Source organism: Hemibagrus wyckioides, linkage group LG10 (genome assembly GCF_019097595.1).
Source record: "Hemibagrus wyckioides isolate EC202008001 linkage group LG10, SWU_Hwy_1.0, whole genome shotgun sequence".
NCBI lineage: Eukaryota > Metazoa > Chordata > Actinopteri > Siluriformes > Bagridae > Hemibagrus > Hemibagrus wyckioides.
Window position 1 is genome coordinate 18,043,522 of NC_080719.1, and position 21,656 is coordinate 18,065,177.

Here is a 21,656-nt window from a genome sequence, read left to right on the forward strand (position 1 = left end):
ATCATAATAAAAACTTGATGCATAATCATTGTAATAATAAATAGTGTCACAATCCAGCACTGTGGGGGAAAGACTCACTCTTCCCTCTATCATTTCAAAGCCTTTAGCACTGCAACATAATAGAGAGAGAGAGAGAGAGAGATGGGGTTTCTTAGTTACCATGGTGATGAAAATGATGAGGATTACCCATACCACTGCTATCATTGTTACCTGTTCCCTTCATAGGAAGAAGAGAAGATACATTTCCAAACATTAGGGTAAAGTAAACCTATGCACAACCCCCCACTTAGATCTCTCACTCTTTTACACACACACATACACACACGAGAGAGAGAGAGAGAGAGAGAGAGGCATGCACACAAACAAACGCACACTTGTCTTACTGTTCTTATGAGGACTGACATAATTGCCAATGCACCTAATTTATGCAATGCTTATACCTATACCTTAGTAACCGATTGGAAACTTTTTTTTTTTTGTTTAATCGTTTAAATTAAAGCTCCACTTTTCTTATGGAGACCAGACAAATGCCCCTAAAAAGTCAAATGCATCAGATATTCACATCCTTTAAGGACATTTGGTAAAAGATATAAATACAGACAGACAGACTGACTGACACACACACACACACACGGCTATTTAATGACTCAAGCTGCACAATCCTGTGCCCTTTGACAGCTATGAAAATTAGGTGTAAAAAATCGGCCTCTGCCACGTATGCATGCAGACTTGCCTCTAAATTCCTGCAGTCTTTTATAGTACTATAGGAGTGCTGCTTTCTTGCTTGCCGATTGTTCCATATGAGCAACCCCCTCCCCCCTTTTTTGCATTTGCAGTTTTGCACAACAGAGATATCATTATCCTGTAGGAAACAGACTATTGCTGGAAAACATGCTCTACTCCATTTCAGAACCATTAAATGTTCTGTATGTTCAATGTTTAGATATGTATACTGACATGGCAGTAGGGGCTTGAGACACTCAAAATTTGCAGGCATACTGCTACTTCCTATACAGCCATATAACATTAAAATGATAAGCAGCCAGATAAGATGTGGAGATAAACTTATTGTTGATGCAGCGTGTAGATCTTGTCTATTTCATATCAATGCCAATACACATCAAGGCAAAGATGCCAAAACAATTAGCCACCAAAGACTTTTAGCTCAGTGCCAGAGCTACAATTTTCATGTACCTCATCCATGTATTCCTCATGTATCATTACTAACATGTTTGGTAAATACAAAACTATATTTAAATGCTTTTATGGCAAACATATTATTACATGGTACAAATGTGAAAGGCTTTTACTTGCCTTGCTGTTTTAACAAACTGGAGCACAGATAGAGGCAAATGATGGACACAAAAAAAGGTGTAGCACCAATTTGCAAGCATTTTCCATATTGCAAATTGTAAGAATGACTCATATTGATATGCAATTTGTCTGCCTCCTGTGTGCTGCCACCAAGTAGTAGGCTAGCCAAGACACATCTATCTTATTTGCTCTATCTAGGATTGATGATGGCAGTCACAGTGGGGTCTGCCTAAGCGTGTTGGAGCTACAGGCTTTTCGGAAGTGGGTAAGTCTCAACCAGCAGGACCTCAAATGCCTTGGAGAGAAAAATGTCCTTGTCTCAGCAAAAGGAGCCCAGGCACTGGCTTAATGGAGATGCATGACCTTTTTAACAAAAGGAGTCTTGTTGGGAGAACAAGAGAACTTGTTGAGAGAGATATTTACCATGGACAATTATAGCCAGGGGAGTGGTGCGGTACCACAGGGATGTGAAGGACCCCCAGAGTATGGACAGATAATATCAACCACTGGGAACTGATGGCAGTCAATCTGGCCCTTCTTCTTACTGATTCTGAGACATCACCATATGTCAGTCTGCCCAGACAATGTCTTGAAGTTTATCTATAACCATCAGGTCAGCTTGACATCAAGCAGCTCTTTCTACTATCTGGTAATCTCATTCCTGACTACCCTCAATGAGAGCAACTCATTTGTTGGGTCTGTATGGGATGGGAGGGGGTGATCTAAACCCAGAAGTGATAGGCCAGATCTGGGAAAAGTTTGGCAAGGCATAAGAAGACTTCTTCGCCAGTCAACATTTTGCAGATTGTGGTTCTTCCTGGGGGGAACTTGTTACCAATCACTTAGAGTTAGTGTTACATTTTATATGGTGTGCAGACTTATATATGTGGTTCTTCCCCAAACTGTTGTCACAAAGTTGGACACACAATTCTCAAGAATGTCTTTGGATTTTGTAGCATTATGATTTGCCTTCACTGGATCTAAGAGTCTAAGCCCAAACATGTCAGTGACAATGCTCCTGTGCTCTCAGTGAGGTACGTGAAGACATGGTTGTCTAACTAGAGTGACCTGCACAGATCCCTGATTTCAAGCTCAACCAAACACCTTTAGGATGATCTGGTGAATGAGCATAAATCTCCATAGCCACCATACAATCTTATCTAGTCACACTACATGCATCTAGTGGAAAATCGGCACAGAGGATAAATGGCCCTGTGTTTGGAGAATTATGTACATGAAGCACATATGGGTGTGATGGTAATGTGTTCAAGTACTTTTGCTATGGAGTGGACATATTGTAGGGATAATGTTGCCTTTCATATAATGTTGGTGATCTTGCGATAATGTGTCTTGTAGTTGGGAAAATCTGGGATTTCTGCCCAAATTCAGCTCATCCAAATTGGTGAATCAGTCGATTGACCTTGCAGTCTTCAATGACGGTGAGCCTGCAGAGCGCTTCATGCTCTGACAGCTATGCACCTTATGGTATTATTTAGACCGGGCAGCCTCCATCCAATCATCACACCTGATCCAATTCATCTACCACAGGGGAAAGACGTGGGTGGTGGACATCATGCCCATATATAGGCTAGACTCCCAGCACCTGCTCTGGCAGACCTATGAATGAGTAGTATTTACTCTTCATGGGCATTATTTAGAGGCAATTGGCAACAGACATCTGTGTTGTTTCTAGCTGGTCATATTCATATCTCTTTCTTCGGGCTCTGCAAGATTATTTCTAAAACGTATTGTTACATCAGAGTAGCATAAATTACTGTAGTAACAGTGAAGAAGATAAACCAAATGAAGTGGAGAATAAAATCAAATCCTTCCATGATCTTTCAAAGCTATACTAAACCTGCGTCATTATTTTCTGAGAAGCCTTTGCAGGATAGATTTACCGGATGTTAGAAATGCATCACAGATATATCACATAGTGTGGCTGCTGCAAAATATTTATGTTGACATGTGCTTGTCAGAGATAAAATGCATTTATCCTCACTGTGGTTCTTAATCCAATATTGTGGCTGATTTCATTCTGTAAGGTCTTCTGTGTTGCCTTCAGGCAACTTAACCTATTTTAGCTTTTTTTTTAAATAAAATGAGACATCCGTTTAATTAGTGCCATCTCAGGAGAGAGAAACTCAAATACTGATCAATGAAAATGCAAAAAAAAAGTGGTCACATGACCCATGAAGTCCATTTTGCTGGACTGGCTTTTATGGAGCCTTATAGCCTACACAGCCTTATGTTTTCTCTAATGAAAAGTGTATTTTTCACTCATTTTTTTCATTCAAATAATCTGAGTCACATTCACTGGTAAGTAAATAAGTATTTAAAAAACCTTGAGGTGAAGTGAATAACACTGATGATCTCCTCATCATGGCCCCTGTTAGTGGGTGGGATATATTAGGCAGCAAGTGAACATTTTGTCCTCAAAGTTGATGTGTTAGAAGCAGGAAAAATGGGCAAGTGTAAGGATTTGAGTGAGTTTGACAAGGGCCAAATTGTGATGGCTAGACCAATGGATCAGAGCATCTCCAAAACTGCAGCTCTTGTGGGGTGTTCCTGATCTGCAGTGGTCAGGATCTATCAAAAGTGGTCCAAGGAAGGAACAGTGGTGAACCAGTGACAGGGTCATGGCGACCAAGGCTCATTGATGCACGTGGGGAGTGAAGGCTAGCCCGTGTGGTCCGATCCAACAGAAAGGAGCAAAAAGTGGACCAACACAATATAAGGCAGGTGGTCATAATGTTATGCCTGATTGTTGTATGTAATTCACATACTACAGTATATCTGTGAGTGAGAATGGAGATGAGGATGAAGACGGAAGTACCACATTATTCGAAAATCAACAAGAAGAAGTTCAGAGTGAGAATGAGGAAGCTGGTGGAGGTACAGTAGCAGGCCTGATTAGACTAGGATGATTGGTAAATTCATTAAAATATACGTCATTTGCAAACTTGCAGCTTTCCATGTCCTCAAAATTGTTGTTTTTTTTCTAGAGGCCTGCCAGCAGCAATACACTCAAGCTAAGAATTTAGATTGGAAAAAATGCAGGACAATCCTTCCTGTACCACAATGGAGAGGCAGATTACTGAAGGCAACAGATGTGAAACATCCTGCTGAATACTTTAGAGGCCTTCTCACTAGCAGCTGTACCGACAATATAGTAGAGCAAACCAATCTCTATGCCATACAGTGTGATTCTAGGAATCACAGCTGAGGAAATTGAGCAACTCCTTGGCATTTGTTTCTATGTGAATATATATGGACTTCCAGGATGCTGAATGTGTGCGCAGTCAGCAATAAAGTTCGACTGTGTTGCAATGACCATGTCCTTGCATCACTGGGAGACAATCAAGCACAATCTGCACTTTGCTGACAATTTAAAGCAAGCTTCTGTTGGAGACCCAGCTTATGATAAGCTGTACAAGGTGCGTCCACTGCTGACATCCCTCTTGGGGAACTTTCAAGCAATCCTAATGGATGAAAATCTTTGTGTGGATCAACAATTGTCCATTCAAGAGGAGAAACTCCAAAAAAACAGTACAATCCCAAGACGGCAAAACTAGAGATATAAAATCTTTGTTTTTGCTGCTGCCAATGGCATAATCTACAACTTTGAGGTGTCCACTAGGTGAATTTTCCCCTACAATGGGCGGTCTGACAAGTGGCGACAGTGCTAACCCTCTCAAGCATCATCTCCTACACGTTATTCTTCAACAGCTGGATCTCCAGTGTTGACCTGTAGATGCTGTTGGAAGAGAGGAAGATCCACTGCCTTAGTACAGTTTCCCTACTGATGAAAAGTAAAGGAAGGGGGAGGAAAAGGAGACCATTTATAATGGTGTTACTCTCACCTTTGCCTCAGCAAATCCAACAACCACTGTAATGAGATGGGGCAACAAAAGCAGTCCAGGTGAAATGCCTGAGCATGGTCACCACATACAACAAAGTTATGGGAGGGGTTGATCTACTAGAATCCCTCATTGCCCTCTACAGATTCGCTACCAAAAGTGGTGTCACCGACTGGTCTTCTACCGGAGAGACAGCAGAGACTGTGACATCCTTCCAAAGGATGTGACTAGCCTTGCAAAATTCAAAGTTGCAGCATGTCTCTGTACGGGGAGGAAGGCCCTGAAGAGAAGGGGAAAGAACACCCTGTAAAGCAACCAAAAATCCCTGTAGAACCACAACCATCAACACTTGTTTGTTTTGATCAGACAGGTTACTGGCCTGTTTGGGTTGAAAAATACCCTTAAATATTGTTCAGGCATTGTAAAAGTGCAGTACTCAAAATGTTTTACCTACCTCTGTTTTTCTGTTGAGAGATTTGCTTCTTCAACTTTCAGCAACAAGGTGCACTAGTCAGGAAGGAGATTTTGTGTGTGTGTGTGTGTGTGTGTGTGTGCTTGTGTCTTTTTGTAGGTGTGTGTATGTGTGTATGTGCATGCTTGTAAGGATAAGGTGCATAACAGGATAAGGTTTCGGGGATTTTTAATAATGTTTAATGTTTTACCTTGAACTTGAAACAACAAATGTCATTTTTTATATAATAGCTTGATGATTTGGTTTACGTTTTTATTGTTTTTTATTAAATACGAATTGTGCAATATGTGGAAAACAAAACTAGATAAATGTTTCTTCAAGGGTTTGATTAAAGAAATCAATGTCTTCAATAAAAATATTTTTTTTTTCAGCATGAAAATATCAAATGTTTTAATCTACCCATTATGGTAGAATGTTGCATTGAGGAAACTAACTAACAAACACATTTAATAAAATGGACATTTAATAAATGAACATTTCATAAATAAATACATTTTAAAATAATAAAAGTGATTATATTGTTATAGTGTCCAATGGTGAGCAGGAAAAAACCATTGCAGTTAATTTTTTCCTCATTGATATCATAATGCATACCATAGAGGGTTAAGTACATGAGAGAGAGAGAGCGAGAGAGAGAGAGAGAGAGAGCGAGAGAGAGAGTATGTAGGTGTACACTGAAGCGTGTATATATGTTTGTCTGCGTCATTGTACTTTGTCTGTGTTATGTGTAGCACCTCTGGTCTAGGAGGAACGTTGTCTCACTTCACTGTGTACTGCATCTGCTATATATGGTTGAAGTGACAATAAAGCTTCTTTGACTTGACTTGACTTGACTTGATATACTCATATCTGACATAGTTAATACTCATAATGCTCATACTCATCCGTAATATTGTTTGATATTTAATATTCCAAAGTATGCAGTCAGGTGTGATCAGTTGCATCAAATGGATTTTGCACTGTGTGAAATAAACTCATTTCACAGCACAACTTTGACTTAAATGGTTTCCTTAGCAACTTAGAGGATTTTTTCCCCCCTTTTTGTACAAGTCAGACTTTATTCATAACAAGTTCAGAAAACACCAGTTCCAGGAACCTGTAGTGACCTATTTACGCACTTTTGCACACATCACAAAAAAGCAGATGTTAGATGTTGGTTTCGTATGACTGTGTGGGATTTGCCTTTTCACGACTGGGGGTTGACTCTCAAATGTTCATTTAAGTGATCTTTTTCTCAAAGGATTCTTAATTGTATTCTTAATGATTCTAAATAATGGGCTATGCCGTATCATTGTTTGAAATGAAAAATAAATGTAACACACCTTGACATAAATATGAAACACCATTTTCACTCAGCAGCTCAGTGTTCATGCATATAAATATATAAATAACTGCCCTATGTGTTCTGTGTTCACTACTGACTATGGCAGGGGTGTTGAAATAAAATTTCCATTCAAATAAAAATGGTCTAGTTACACGCACACACACACGCACAAACACACACGCACAAACACACACACACACACACAATTAGGCTACAGTATTTCACACCTCACAAGGAATATTTTTATTTTCCTTTTTTTATTTATTCAATCAAATTACAGTCCGCCTTGAAAATGCATTTGTAAGGATGTCTGTGACCAAATCGATTTCTTCTCTTCTGTCAGCCATTGTGAGTTAAAATATATATATTTTATTTTATAATAAAATATATCCAATTATCCAATCAAAGGACGGGAAATTGCTGATGCAATCATATGCCTGCTAGATGGCCCAAGTGACGCCAACTTGAATATATATATATATATGTGTGTGTGTGTGTGTGTGTGTGTATAGTCCTATGATCCCCCTTTTGCGGCCAAAACAGCCCTAACCTTTTGAGGCATGGACTCCACTGGATCCCTGAAGGTGTTCTGTGGTATCTGGTACCAAGATGTTAGCAGCAGAGTTGCGAGGTGGAGCCTCCATGGATCGGACTTGTTTGTCCAGCACATCCCACAGATGCTCAATTGGATTGAGATCTGGGGAATTTGGAGGTCAAGTCAACACCTCAAACTCATTGTTGTGCTCATCAAATCATTCCTGAACCATTTTTGCTTTGGGGCATGGTGCATTATCCTGCTATAAGAGGCCACAGCCATCACAGAATATTGTTTCCATGATCTGCAACGATGCTTAGGTAGGTGGTATGTGTCAATGTAACATAAACATCAATGGCAGGAGCCAATGTGACTCAATGTGAATTACATACACCAATCAGGCATAACATTATGACCACCTGCCTTATATTGTGTTGGTCCACTTTTTGCTCCTTTCTGCTGGATCGGACTACACGGGCTAGCCTTTGCTCCCAACGTGCATCAATGAGCCTTGGTCGCCCATGACCCTGTCACCAGTTCACCACGGTTCCTTCCTTGGACCACTTTTGATAGATCCTGACCACTGCAGACCAGGAACACCCTACAAGAGTTGCAGTTTTGGAGATGCTCTGATCCAATTGTCTAGCCATCACAATTTGGCCCTTGAAACTCAAACTTGCTCAAATCCTTACGCTTGCTCATTTTTCCTGCTTCTTACACATCAACTTTGAGGACAAAATGCTCTGATCCAGTCGTCTAGCCATCACAGTTTGGCCCTTGTCAAATGTTCACTTGTTGCCTAATATATCCCGCCCACTAACAGGTGCCATGATGAGGAGATAATCAGTGTTATTCACGGCACCTCTCAGTGGTCATAATGTTATGCCTGAATTTCTATGATCAACTTGCTTTGTTTTTCCAGTCATCTCACCACTCTCACCAGAAAAGGTACATGAAAATGGGGAAGTGGTTGGTCAGTTTACTGATCGTGAGTTTAAATCCCAGTACTCTCACGCCTTGGTTGTTCCAACCTTTGGATAAAGGCGTCAAGCAAACGTTTCCGTTTCTCACCTCTCTGCCCCCTACCTGACTTGCCTTAAAAAAAGTTACACAAATTCATTTAGATAAGTTGAGAATAGATAAGCAGAATATCTAATACAGATGGTATGGAGTTCATTTATATTTAAAAACTCCTAAAAGTTCAGCTAGTCTTATTTCATATCTGCTCTGCTACTTTATTTATTTTTATTTTTTTTTATCTCATTTCACTCTAGCTAAGGTTGATGACCCTTACCTTGGTAGGGCAGGAAAACTTGACCTATGAGAACGTTGACCTTAAGTATCAGTTCTTACAGCCGCAGTAGCACATTGTTATTCAGGCAACTAGCTCAGATTAACACTAAAGCAGTATCTCGAAATGAACAACAGCCAACAGCCTCATCATAAAAATGAAACCTCAGTAGTTTTGTAGTGAAATATTACAGGCTACCAGATCGTCAACCCATACAGCTGTTTTTCAGAATATTATAGATTGTATCTTATTTTTAGTTTAGTACAAATGCCTTAGGTAGTTTTTTATATATATTTGGTGCTGTGGCTACAAATTCAACCCAAATAAAATAACTAAATACTACTAATACTACTACTACTACTAATAATAATAATAACACCACAAAAGGTTTTAAAACCAAAATTTTAGGGCTGACATACAGTATTTGAACTGGGAGAGGGGATTTTAAAACAGGTGAAATTTCCATAATCAAGCTGTCTTTACAACCACAAACACGTGGTTAGAATATTTGTCTTATGTCACCCACAACCACAGAAGTTGAGAACAGAGACCCTGACTCAGGGCCATTAATAACAAAACAAAAATTTAAAGGTATTAAAACTTAAAGGAATCACTCCACCTAGTAACACAAATCTGTTTTTATTTCGGTCATGCTAATAACAAATGAATACATCGTACATATATTACATCTTCCATATAATCAGTGAGACTCCACATTACACTGTGAGCTTGTATTTGTTCAGAGAGTCCTGTGCATGATGAAGGTCTCACAGCAGAACAAAGAAAAGCTACCATTCTAGTCAGTCGAGGCACATGTGTGACGTTATCTAACCAAGAGGTGTGGTCTTTACTATATGTGAGTAATTTCAGAGAAATTGAAAGTTGTAACAGAAGGTGAAAGTGATAAATAATGATTTCAGGACAGACAAGAAACAAAAAAAAAAACCCCATTATGTCTTTATAATGTTCACATTGAGCATCAACTACACTGTCATACGTGTTTAAGTGGAGAGTGAAAAAAAACTTTTGTGTGGTCAGTAAGTTTAAAATGTCATCATATGCAGATGTGCAGATGTGCAGATGTACTACATACTGAGGTTCAGTTGTCTAAACCAAACCTACATCTTTTACAGCAATTCTTTGCTTGCGTTAAAAAAAAATAGTAGTGAGCAAAAGTAGTGAGCAAGTGAAAACCTACGAATTCCATTTCCCTTTAGTGAAATGGAAGAGGATTTATTTAGATTGCAAAGAGGATGTAAAAACAGGTTTCACTAATCGAATCCTACATTACTCTGCCATTTATGATCCCATTCTCTTGAGCAGAAAGTGATTTAAAATGCAACAATGGTAAAAAAAATACAATCCAAAAATCCTACAGCAATAAAACAACACAACCTCCACTGTCTAATAAGAGACTTATTTTGAATACAGCAAGAAAGAAGCTAGATCTTTACACGTGAGGCGCCTGAAAGCAACACAGCTCATCTCTTTTGAGATCACAAAAGTCCCCTCCTCTAGATAATGTGTGGTTTGTGGTCATGCAGCAAAGCTGCTTGTACTTCACAGAGTAATAACATGCTGACATGAGTTGCTCAGGGTTTCAGTTTGAGAGAAGACAAAAGAACAGATGACATATTTTACAGAAGGAGGTAAAGTTTGTGATTCTGCTCATGCAGGTAGAAGCGTTCACTGGACTATTACTGATGTCTGAGCTGCTTTACATCAGGACCTGTCTGCGTACCAGACGCCATGAAGACTAGAGCACATGAAATAGGACTTTTGGTGCTTGTTGTTGCTGTGTTTGTTGATAAAGGTATGTTTCTCTTATAATATAGTGTAGTGATGCTAAGTAGCATTCATCAAGCACAGTCAACAACCACAAAACGTAGATGTTACTGATATGGTGCCCAAACTGTACTGAGGTTAACCAAAGATTTTATAGATTCTAAAGGTGAAATGAAAGCAATATTTTTTTACAATTTTTTTTTTATCTGTGAAGAATATTTATAACAGGAACTTGCTCTGAAAATATGTTCTTACATAATGATAAAAATTCCAATACATGGGGACCAGGTGACAAGTCTACAGAGGCATTTTGTAGACGTATTTTGCTGAATTTCATTTTCAGGGTTCAAAAAAGAAATAAAATACTGCACCATGATTTCTGACAATATTTGTGCATACTGTAGATTAGGAGATGGTTAAAAGTACTCGATAAAATGCACATTCCTGGTCTTGCACATGTGTTTAATCCTGCTGTCCTTACAGGTGCACCATGTAGCGTCTCGAGTCCACAATGTTACAAAAATACCACTAGACCCGATGATGATTTCTTGTGTGAATGGCAGGACCGGGACCGTTCTCCAGATGCTATTTATACCATTTTTATGCAGTATGTAATTTCATTTTATAATGTTCTCTCCTGTTATTTTTATTTTCAGTTTCTGTGGCTGTCTCATTCCAGCACCCATAAACACCCCCATTTTCCCCCTTTTGTCTAAAAACAGTTGGATATTTCTGGTATGAGCTGCAGCCAGATCGGTGAAAGAATGCACCACATTTTTTATTCAAATGGCTTAATAACAACCTGACTCTGTTTCTCTCCAGGACATCATCTGTTAATGATTTTTCATATTCTAACCAGTTCAAAGCTGATAACCGGTTGGACAAAAAAATACCTGTAGAAAATCTAATTACGACACGTCTTTTAGACATAAGGGTGCAAAGACAAGTATTCAACGTGACCTGCAGCTCGCCAACCATCTCTGTGTTCCTGAATAATTCAGGTAGGACTTGAGAATCATTTTAATAAATCCACTACATGCTTACTACAGTTTGGATTTGAAAGCTAGTCTACATCGTCTCGCAAGATTGAATTGTTTAAAGTGCGGCTGCTCAGACCTGTACTAGCATTTCCTGCTGCCTGTGTGTTCAGTTGTGACTTTTTTCTTTCTACATCCTTTTTGCAGTTTCTGGTCAAGTCATGGACCTCTTCTTATTGCACTTCTATCACTGCTATTATTTTCATTCGTTTGGCCAATAGTGTTTGCCAAATAAATAAGTGTAAATTTAAATGCACAACCAGCCTGCCGTGCTAAAAATAGACCTTTATATGCTCTGATGTCAAAAGACTGGTAGCTCATTTTTACTTTTTGTTTTTTGTGAGCAGTTAAATACAGCTCACCCAACATACAGAAAAGGATAAGGTCAGCTGAAAACCTCATATTAAGTTGGCCAAGAATGAATGACAACAAAGGTGCTATTTATGAGATCCGATGGAAGAAGGTTAATGATTCATGGAAGAATGTAAGGGATTTCTTTTCTTTCCTTTTCTTCCTTTTCACCGTATGCAGTGTCACGACGAACGCACTAATCTAATATATATTTTTCAATTTCAGAAAACCTTTAAAACTGAGGATGGCACAAAAAAGGGTCTGTTTCCCTTCTTATTATTTTGACTAAAGCTTATCCTTCATTTACTCCTGTTATAAGAGATTTAATAAATGTATATTTTATTTAAATGTATTAGATACTGGGTTTGGGAAGTGTTGTAGATGTTGTAGAGACCCTGATCTCAGTACCTTGCTCCCTCAATCACTAAAGTTTCAGTATCACCGTATGTGTGAGCCTTAGAATACACGGCGTTGTAAAGCAGGAAAGATTTCGTTAGTAGAAGTGATGTAACTTTTTCAAAACTGCCGCTCATGCTGAAAGTAAGAAATGTGTAGAAATGTAAAATAAAAAGGATACTGATGTGCTGTACTGTGTGTTTTCACACACTCCAGGTAATTTGGACTCCTACACATTGCAGCTACAGGAGCACACGGTGTACCAGGTCCAAATTCGACGAAGGGCTAAGCAAAGTCTCCTCTGGAGTGACTGGAGCGAGACTGCTGACATTCCCATTGGTGACTTCCTGATGCTACTACTACTACTACTACTACTACTACTAGTGGCTTTTAACCATAGATTTTATTGGGACAGGACGATGTTAAATACAATTCAGTCGAGAAGTTGACTTGGCTTATGTTATAGGCTACTTTATTGTACGTTTTTTATTAACACCCCGTGATAAGCATTTGAGAGTCAGGAAGACTTTCATTTCCACTCATTTATAACATATAGCCCTGTGAATATTTTTTGTATCACGGCTTTATTAAAATTAGATGATTTTAATTTTTTGTCCAATTCATATAATTATGATGGTTTCTCTTAATCTAGAGACACAATAACCAACTAGTTATATTCCCTAGTTATGTTTAGGAAAAGCAATTAGCTATGCCCTACTCACGAACAAAATGTTTATATAACACTGCATGGGCAGCATCATTCCTGCCCCACTAGACCGTTTTTTTCTTAGTGCCATAAAGAACATTTTGTGCAATGGAAGCCTACCATGGATGTTAAAGATTCTTTACAGAAACACTCACCCTGATAAGAACCCTTGAAGAGCCTTCATTTTTAAGAGTACAGAATGTCCATCTAGAAAGATTAAATTTCTTTTTCTTTTTTTTTTTATTGTATAGCGCTTTTAACAATGAACATTGTCTCAAAGCAGCTTTACAGAACGTAAGAAACAAAAAACAAAAAGTCCTAGATGTTAGACAAAATCATCCCTAGTGAGCAAGCCTGAGGCGACTGTGTCCCTTACGTGGTATAAGGAAGAAATCTTGAGAGAAACCAGACTCAAAAGGGAACTTCATCCTCATTTGGGTGACACCAGAGAGTGTGATTATAAATTATTCTAAACACCCGAGAGTGTGATATGAACAATGTCCTTTCTGCAGTTATGTACAGTCGACCAGATAAATGGAAAATCTGTTATGTAACAACATTTTTACAAATCATTCAAAAGAGGTAATTAATACCCCTCCTGGATATATCATATTTCATATATTATATCTGCTGTTGACTTTCAATGAAAACCAACTGTCAGGACTGCGAGACTCAGGCGGATGTGATATTTGCCATTGTTGGGGGTGGTGTTTTTAAGAAACTGGAGTCTGTCAGTTACATTTGTAGTAAATGCTTTGCAGTGGTCTAGGTGAGAAGGAAAGCATGACTTCTTCTTGAATGCTTCTTAGAATCTTACGATATAAGCTATGTCACTGTAAATAATCACTTTGTACTTTAATGTCAGTTTGACTTATATGAAGTGGGCTATTTCTGTCTCAGGCATTTCACTGGTTACCGGCTGTATCTGTGTTCAACAAGCTTTTTTTTCCCCCCAGAAATTCAACAGCCTGTTGTCCAGTGGAGAGAAAAAACACATGAACAAAAACGGGAAATCACGCTGAAATGGAATGTATGTTTCTAGTAAAAAAAAATGTCATGCACACATCTAAATCATTGCACTCATTGTACATAACTCCTCTGTATACTGTTTAAATATTTATTGAATTATTATCATGGTATACAATACCTTCTTTATTGCACCACTACAATCATTTGCTCATTTGCACTCATTGCATTTACTCATTGCATTTACCTCCCACTGTATACTCTTTATATACTGTTATATATGCAAATTATTTATATATTTTTGTATATTGTTTATATATGCAAATTATTTATTGTTATATACTTATTATATATGCTAATTATTTGCACTGCGAAATGCACTTCTGGTTAGATGCTAACTGTATTTCGTTGCCTTGTACCCACATGTGCAGTGACAATAAAGTTGAATCTAATGTAATTTTTACAATGGATTGCAAAGAAGTCAATAAAAGAGAATATATATCTATATCTATATCTATATCTATATATATATATATATATATATATATATATATATATATATATATATAAATAAATAAATAAATATATATATATATATATATATATATATATATATATAAATAAATATATATATATATATATATATATATATATATATATATATATTCTCTTTTATTGACTTCTTTGCAATCCATTGTAAAAATTACATTAGATTCAACTTTATTGTCACTGCACATGTGGGTACAAGGCAACGAACTTGTTGACATATATATGACATATATATCTGATATACATATGTTGACATATATATATATATATGTTGACATATATATCTAATGTAGACATATATATTTATTTATTTTTCAGAATCCACCTCCTGAAGCCTCTTTTGGAGGTGTCTCATACATTCTGACTCTGAATTTACCTTGCGAAAAGACGAAAGTGTATACAATTCGGAAGAACACCTTTAACACTGTGGCTACTTATTCTGAAGCCAGAGTGTCTCTCATTGCTATAAACAACGTAGGAAGCTCACCCTCTCAGGAGATCATCATTCCTCCTGTCAAACATCTCAAATGTAAGCGTCTTTAACCCGGCCTTAATGAGTAAAAGTATTAGGTAGCCTAGCATAAGACTGAAGTGTCATCTCTCAGTTGTATATCTGTTTGTGTCTCTTAAAGACTGCCAGAGTGATTTCCACAAAGATTCGGGACGAAAACGTAAACACTACTGCTTGGAGTGGTATAAACTCGAAGATGGTGAGACCCGGCCAGCAAAAGTAAACATCTCATGGTCTGATACACTTGAAGACATTAAAAAAGGTACAGATGGGAAATATGTTACTAAAATGTCTATCATATGATTGCAATAACACACTGAATCGAATGAGTTTGATTTCAGATATGGAGAATTTTGTGCGTTATTACTTCTTTCTTCACATGGGACGAAACAAAAAACGACGGACAGACATGTCATGTCCTGTTTATTCCAAAGAAGGTGGTAAGTTTATTAGCCTGTAAGTGGGTTGGCTCTTATATGGTAAGTCTGACAAGAGTTTGTAGGAAATCACCTATTAAAAAGGATTGTTTTTTTCTTTTCGACAGTACCTTCTTCACAGCCGAAAAATGTCACTGTTTTAAATATCACACATGATTCAGCTGTGCTGTGGTGGCAATCAATTCCCGTGCAGGAGCAGCATGGGTTCCTGAAGCATTATGTAATATGGGTTTCAAGAGAAGGCGACATTAAAACAGGTGAGGACATTTTACCATTCATTTGAAACTTTTTTTGACCAGAGACCAAAAAAAATTGTCTGTTTTATTGTGCCTTTGTTCAGCATTTAATTTCTTTGTCACTTCCCACTCCACAGTGCTGCTTAATGGCTCATATAAATGTAGACACTCAGTGATTTATGAATTTGTAGTTTTTCCAAAATGTTTCTGTTTTCACCTAGCCTACAATGGGAAAGTATTTTCTTAGCAAAGTTTAAAAAAAAATATCTTCAGCTGCTAAAATTCTGTGTAAGGTTGAAAAAATCCTTCTGCGTCTTCATCTAATCCCAGACAGACTGGATGATGTTGAGATCAGGGCTCTCTGGGGGCCAAAACATCACTTCCAGTACTCCTTGTTCTTCTCTACGCTGAAGATAGTTCTTAATGATATTGGCTGTATGTTTGGGGTTGTTGTCCTGCTACAGAATAACTTTGGGGCCAATCAGACGCCTCCCTGATGATATTGCATGAAGGATAAGTATCTGCCTGTATTTCTCAGCGTTGAGGACACCATTAATCCTGACCAAATCTCCAACGCCATTTGGAGAAATGCAGCCCCAAACTTGCAAGGAACCTCCACCATGCTTCACTGTTGCCTGCAGATACTCGTTATTGTACCTCTCTCCAACAGTTTGGCAAACAAACTACCTCCTGCTACAGCTAAATTTTGACTCATCAGTCCAGAGGCCTGTTGCCCTTTACCAGCAGCGCAGTTCCTATGTTTTTATGCATAGTTGAGTCACTTAGCCTTGTTTCCACGTCAGAGGTCTATCTTTTTGGCCACAATTCCCATGAAGACCACTTCTATCCAGACTTCTCCAGACAGTAAGTGGATGTACCTGGGTCTCATTGGTTTCCGCCAGTTCTTGCTGATGGCACTGCTAGACATTTTCCGACGTGGAAGGGAAGTGAGCATGATGTGTCTTTCATCTGCTGCGTTAAGTTTCCTTGGCTACTTCACAATAGCTTGAACATCACATGTTGAAACCCTAGTCTGCTTTAAGGTCTCTGCAGACTGACACCTTGCTGATGCAGTATAATGACCTTATGTCTTGTTCCTGTGCTCAGTCTGGCAATGGTGTATGACCTGTGACATGAAACTGACTTCCAAAACCTCACCTTAGTACAGAATTTGTTTGTTCCTCAACCAGGTTAAAGGTCCAACACAGCTGTTTCTGTTCCAGTTAATGACTGGGTTTCAGTCTACATATGAAATTGTTGATCATTAGTACCTGCTTCGTATAGCTGGTTAATCAGACACCTGACACTGATCCTACAAAGTCCCTGACTTTGTACAGCATAAAAAGTGTGCAAGATGCTGGTGTGAAGCCACAGGGTTGTCACACCAAATACTGATCTGATTTAGATTTTTCTTTTATTAGCTCACTTTGCATTTTGTAAAGTGTTAAGAATAAACAATAAAAATGCAGATTTTTAAAAGCATTTTTACTTTACAGCATTTCTTCACGCCTATATAAACTACTGCGCAGTATACTACAGCATAGAATACAGTACAGCTTCATTTCACTGGACTTGAAATGGACTTTTACGTATTTATTTGGGATCTTTTTAAGTAAGTTAATAAGACTTTAACTTCTTTCTTCTGAGGTAGTCTGCAATTCCTTTGTGCAGTTCTTACTCCTAGGAATCTTTTTTAACATTTTGATCATTTTCTCTTGTATCTCCATTCTTTCTCTCAGACCACCATGAAGTGACAGCAAACGAAACCAGTTTCATTCTCAGGAACCTCAAGCCTGGCTTCTCTTACACACTCAGTATTGCTGGGAAAACTAATATTGGTGAAGGGCCTAAATCCACTAGGACCTTCTTCACACTCAGTTCTTCTTCCACTGACAATGGTGTGCATTACTTTTCAAATCATGATTCATTTGCATGTTAAAAGTGTAGCGAAGATAATGCATATTACTCAGTAATGAAAATGAATGACTGCACAACCCAGGAACATTTCTGCATCTCACGATATGTAAGAATAACTTCATATTTTTACAGGGGATAATAGTACACAGTGCATAACACTGCAATGACAGGACAAAAAAATATTTAACACACAAAATGTTCACCAAAGCTAATGACTATACATTGTTAAGGGTCCATGTGCTGCTATGAACATGTTTTAGTTCTTTTTCAAACATTTAACCCTTGTGTTATGTTCACTCTTTGGAACCTTTGGTACTGTCAATGTCAAATTGACCAGGGGTTTTAAAAGCACTACAGAAAAACAAAGAAACAAAGGAAACACATATTGTCTTTATCTCAAGCCCAAACAATATAAACAATATAGATGGCGTTTGTGGTTAAAGATTGCAATTACTTAATCACATTTAGCAATGAGCGTTCATTTTTGGCATTAAGTTATAATTTGTGTAACAAAATATACTATAATAAAGACCTTGGTGGCATAAATCTAGAAAAAATTTTTTTTTAAATGGAACAATTTTTAATTAATGTTTATTATTTTAAACTGATTTATCAAATGCAGGTGATGATGAGCGACAATAGAAACACGAAAAACGAAAGATTACCGTGGTCACTGGCTATGAAATACAGCTCTCAAAACTGCATCTGCAAATTCTGATGATTTGCAATAAATGCAAAATACTTTTAAACAAGTCAATCTGAGCCAAACATACCGATAGCCATTCTCCTACTTTGACGCATGACTATGATCATACTAGAGTTGATAAATCTCTTCAGGTCCTTTTCTGCAAGCTTCACAGATTCAAACTTTTCTCTCTTTTAGGGTTAATGGTGGCCAAGATTATCTTAACCGTGTGTGCAGTTGTACTGATTTTTTCAATTGCATCGTCTATTGCTATCAGAAGGCAAGTGCAAATCTAATTTATTTATTTGTTATTTATTCATAACACCACGTTATCGATTCGTTGTTTTGGTCTTTTTAATCATTTGATCTACATTTCAGGCTAAGGAGTAAGCTGTTACCAATAATCCCAAGTCCTGTGATCTCTCCAGCAGCTATGCCTCATATAGACAACCAGGTTAGAAAAACCCTGATCATTTAGATAGTTTTGATGTATTTTTTTTTGGTTTATATTTAAACCTTTAACTTTGAAAGCAGAAATGTTTTATTTAATTATACCATCATAGCTTGACCTACATAGGATTTCCAAGCTGTGGGAAAAAAAAAACCCCTAAAAATAATATATTGTCAGCAAAATGCAGAGTTGCACAGTGTAGCATGAACATTTTGCAGACATAAGGTTTAAAACTTTGTGGTTGTGTGTGAGTGTGTGTGCGTGCGTGCGTGTGAGCATATAAGAGTATATCTGAGCTTATTGATTTATTGTTATAGAATATGAAGCCCCTGACAGAGAAGGTGGACGATGTCATTCTCTTGCGCCGTCATGATAAGGATATACACAGCAGCGTTCTCAAACAGAAACACATCACTTCACTACAAGACTACGAGGTCAGTGCGGACGAAGACGAGGGAGATGAGGATGACGATCAGGAGGATGATGCCGAAAGTCATTTTACTGGCTTAATCTCGAGTAGCATAGCAAGTTCCTTTCCGAATCCTAATTATAAAGGACAGTTGCTTCAGTTTACAGAGTCCCTGGAGGGTACAGACAAAGGGCAAATGGAAATCTGCGAAGTCAACACCCCCACATACAAGAACGGCCTCTTTTTTTAAAAACAGTGCCGTGGACAATGAGGGGATATCAGTGCAATCATAACACATAGTTTACTGGAATCATTACTACAGCACTATGATCTGATCTTACAACAAAACACCACTGTGGGAAACTAAATGGCAGAATTAATTTGTTTCAATCCAACTTTGTTTACTCTACAGAATCCCTCAGGAGTAGTCTTATCTTCTGACAGCACTTGGACAGCTATGTAGATAGGCACTGGGTGCGTGTGTGCGTGTGTGTGTTTATATATCTCCAACTGCACTCTTCTGCGGCGAAGAATTGCTCGTAGTTTTGTGGATCCTTTCTCACTTGTGAGATTTGTTTTGTTTTATCCAGTGCGATAAAGCGCTCTCACGTCTGTAAGTAAAAAGATATAAAAGGTCTATATGTTGGAAAATATATGAACCATTCTAGAGCATGATGCAATTGATGTATTGAGTTACCAAGTAATAAAAAAAAATAATAATCAACACAAAGATTTCTTTGCAAATTGTTTTGTAGTTTGTCATTTAACATGTGAGGTTGGAAATAACCAGGTTCTGAGAAATGTTCCGAGAGCTTCTCATCAAAAAGTTCAGTTGGTGGTGATTACTCACTCCAACACCCGCTTGTGGTCACAGGTATGTGTTTACTGTGCAGTCTGTGAGTAAAATGGCTAAGCTTCAAAGGCAGAAACATCAAATGATTACAGCTGAATGGGAAAAAATACGACATTTAACTACAGAAACAAAAAGATTTATATTAGCAGCAGCATAACCATGTGAAACGCATGTCAGCTGTAGTGGGTTACTGGGCTGAAAAAAAATCATTTTTAGCTACACTGATTTATCGACAAATCAGATAAGAATCAAGCAGTGGTTTAACCATAGTTTCAATGTTATATGTGTCAGAAACCAATAAATAAACATGATGGGTGATGTGTTCATGTTGAGTTCTTGAATCTGATTGGTCAGACAGGTTTTTTTTTTAAATAATTGATTTCCCTCTTAACTATGATGTAGTATCATTTGCAAAGTTTGTATTAATGAGCACATTGAAATATTTCATTGTTTTTATGATAACAGCTAATTCATAGGTTCCACGTAATTTGGCCCTTTAAATGTCGTTCATTCGAACCCCTTCTTCCTTCTTTTAAATGAATTCATTTTATTTTTATTTTATTTTATTTATTTACCATAATCATTATTATTTGATTTATCTATTTATTTATTTTTTTCTTTAACAACATCTGTAATTCTTATCGGATTTAATGGACAGCATGAGCGCTACTCTAGGGTTTTGTTGGTAAGGGCTGGGGGTTTGTTAAATGTTTTGTATATGTATATTGAAAATTCAATAAAAAAATATTAAAGCCAAATGTAACATGTAACATGTCGTTTCCCACTATAGTGAGACTTTATGTTCCTATGCAGGCTTTTATGTATCTTATTAGCATGTACCAGTCTGTTTTCAACTTTAAAGCGGTAACTTTTATGAAAGAGCTTCGTTTTATTATCTCGGAGAGAACCTTAAAGTCTTTGCGGTTAACTTCCTAACTTTCTACCTAGAGGAACCTTCTCTCCCCTTTAGACACTCTTATGACTATTAAAGAAACAATTATGTAGAAATGTTAGTACAGAAATGAATACCAATGTCTTGTCTTGTCAGAACTACTGTCTGAGTTGTGATGTTACAGAAAATGAATTATCATTCTTAATCTTCTGGCCAGTCAGAAATGAGAAGTCAACAACGCTGTGGTTTGAACAACATTGTTGCACAATTTAAAGAGAGAATTCACAGCTACAAGCACAGGATACAGCAGGGCTGCGCAATGAATCGATTTTCTAATCGCGATTACGATTACCGACGCCACGATTACGTAATCGTTCAAAGCTGCGATTGCAAAAAAAAAAAAAAATCTACTTACGTTATTCTGTGTGTTTAAGGGGTGTTTATTGCATGTTACGTTGTAGGGGCGAATAAAGACTTTTAATTGACCTAATAGTCTGTAGGCGTGTCCTTATCAATGCCCTGATTATCCACTTGCGCATGTCTATCTCGTCATGTTAATTTCGCGAACATGTGCGCTGATAAAGAAACATCAGATAGTTTGCAAAGTGTTGCTGAGAATAATCAACAATTAGAACCGAAAAGACATGACTTTTGACTGACATCTCTCTGTGCGCGCGCA

General features: G+C 37.7%; 1 protein-coding gene across 4 annotated transcripts; it reads left to right on the top strand.

Annotated features, from left to right (window-relative positions):
* The first annotated feature begins 10,368 nt into the window (after positions 1-10,368).
* Positions 10,369-20,794, top strand: il12rb1 (interleukin 12 receptor subunit beta 1). 4 transcript variants are annotated; one of them, XM_058400242.1, is made up of 15 exons: positions 10,369-10,609; positions 11,065-11,188; positions 11,404-11,582; positions 11,966-12,102; positions 12,195-12,228; positions 12,582-12,704; positions 14,028-14,101; positions 14,905-15,115; positions 15,219-15,359; positions 15,439-15,537; positions 15,642-15,791; positions 17,510-17,668; positions 18,571-18,652; positions 18,751-18,826; positions 19,141-20,794. In XM_058400242.1, exons 1-15 carry the CDS (start codon positions 10,546-10,548, stop codon positions 19,480-19,482), a joined length of 1,995 nt encoding a protein of 664 aa, XP_058256225.1. In that variant the 5' UTR covers positions 10,369-10,545; the 3' UTR covers positions 19,483-20,794. The 4 variants fall into 4 exon arrangements, with proteins under 4 accessions (XP_058256225.1, XP_058256228.1, XP_058256227.1 ...); XM_058400245.1 differs by lacking the exon at positions 11,065-11,188 and adding an exon at positions 11,238-11,316 and having other exon boundaries at positions 10,370-10,609; XM_058400243.1 differs by having other exon boundaries at positions 10,594-10,609; positions 11,065-11,316.
* Positions 20,795-21,656: the final 862 nt, after the last annotated feature.

Bases quoted from the DNA above. Each gene is read 5' to 3' on its own strand.
- il12rb1 (XM_058400242.1), top strand. From the start codon at position 10,546: ATGAAGACTAGAGCACATGAAATAGGACTTTTGGTGCTTGTTGTTGCT. The intron at 17,669-18,570 runs GTGTGCATTACT...TCTCTCTTTTAG, and splicing joins TTCTTCTTCCACTGACAATG to GGTTAATGGTGGCCAAGATT. The intron at 18,827-19,140 runs GTTAGAAAAACC...TTATTGTTATAG, and splicing joins TGCCTCATATAGACAACCAG to AATATGAAGCCCCTGACAGA.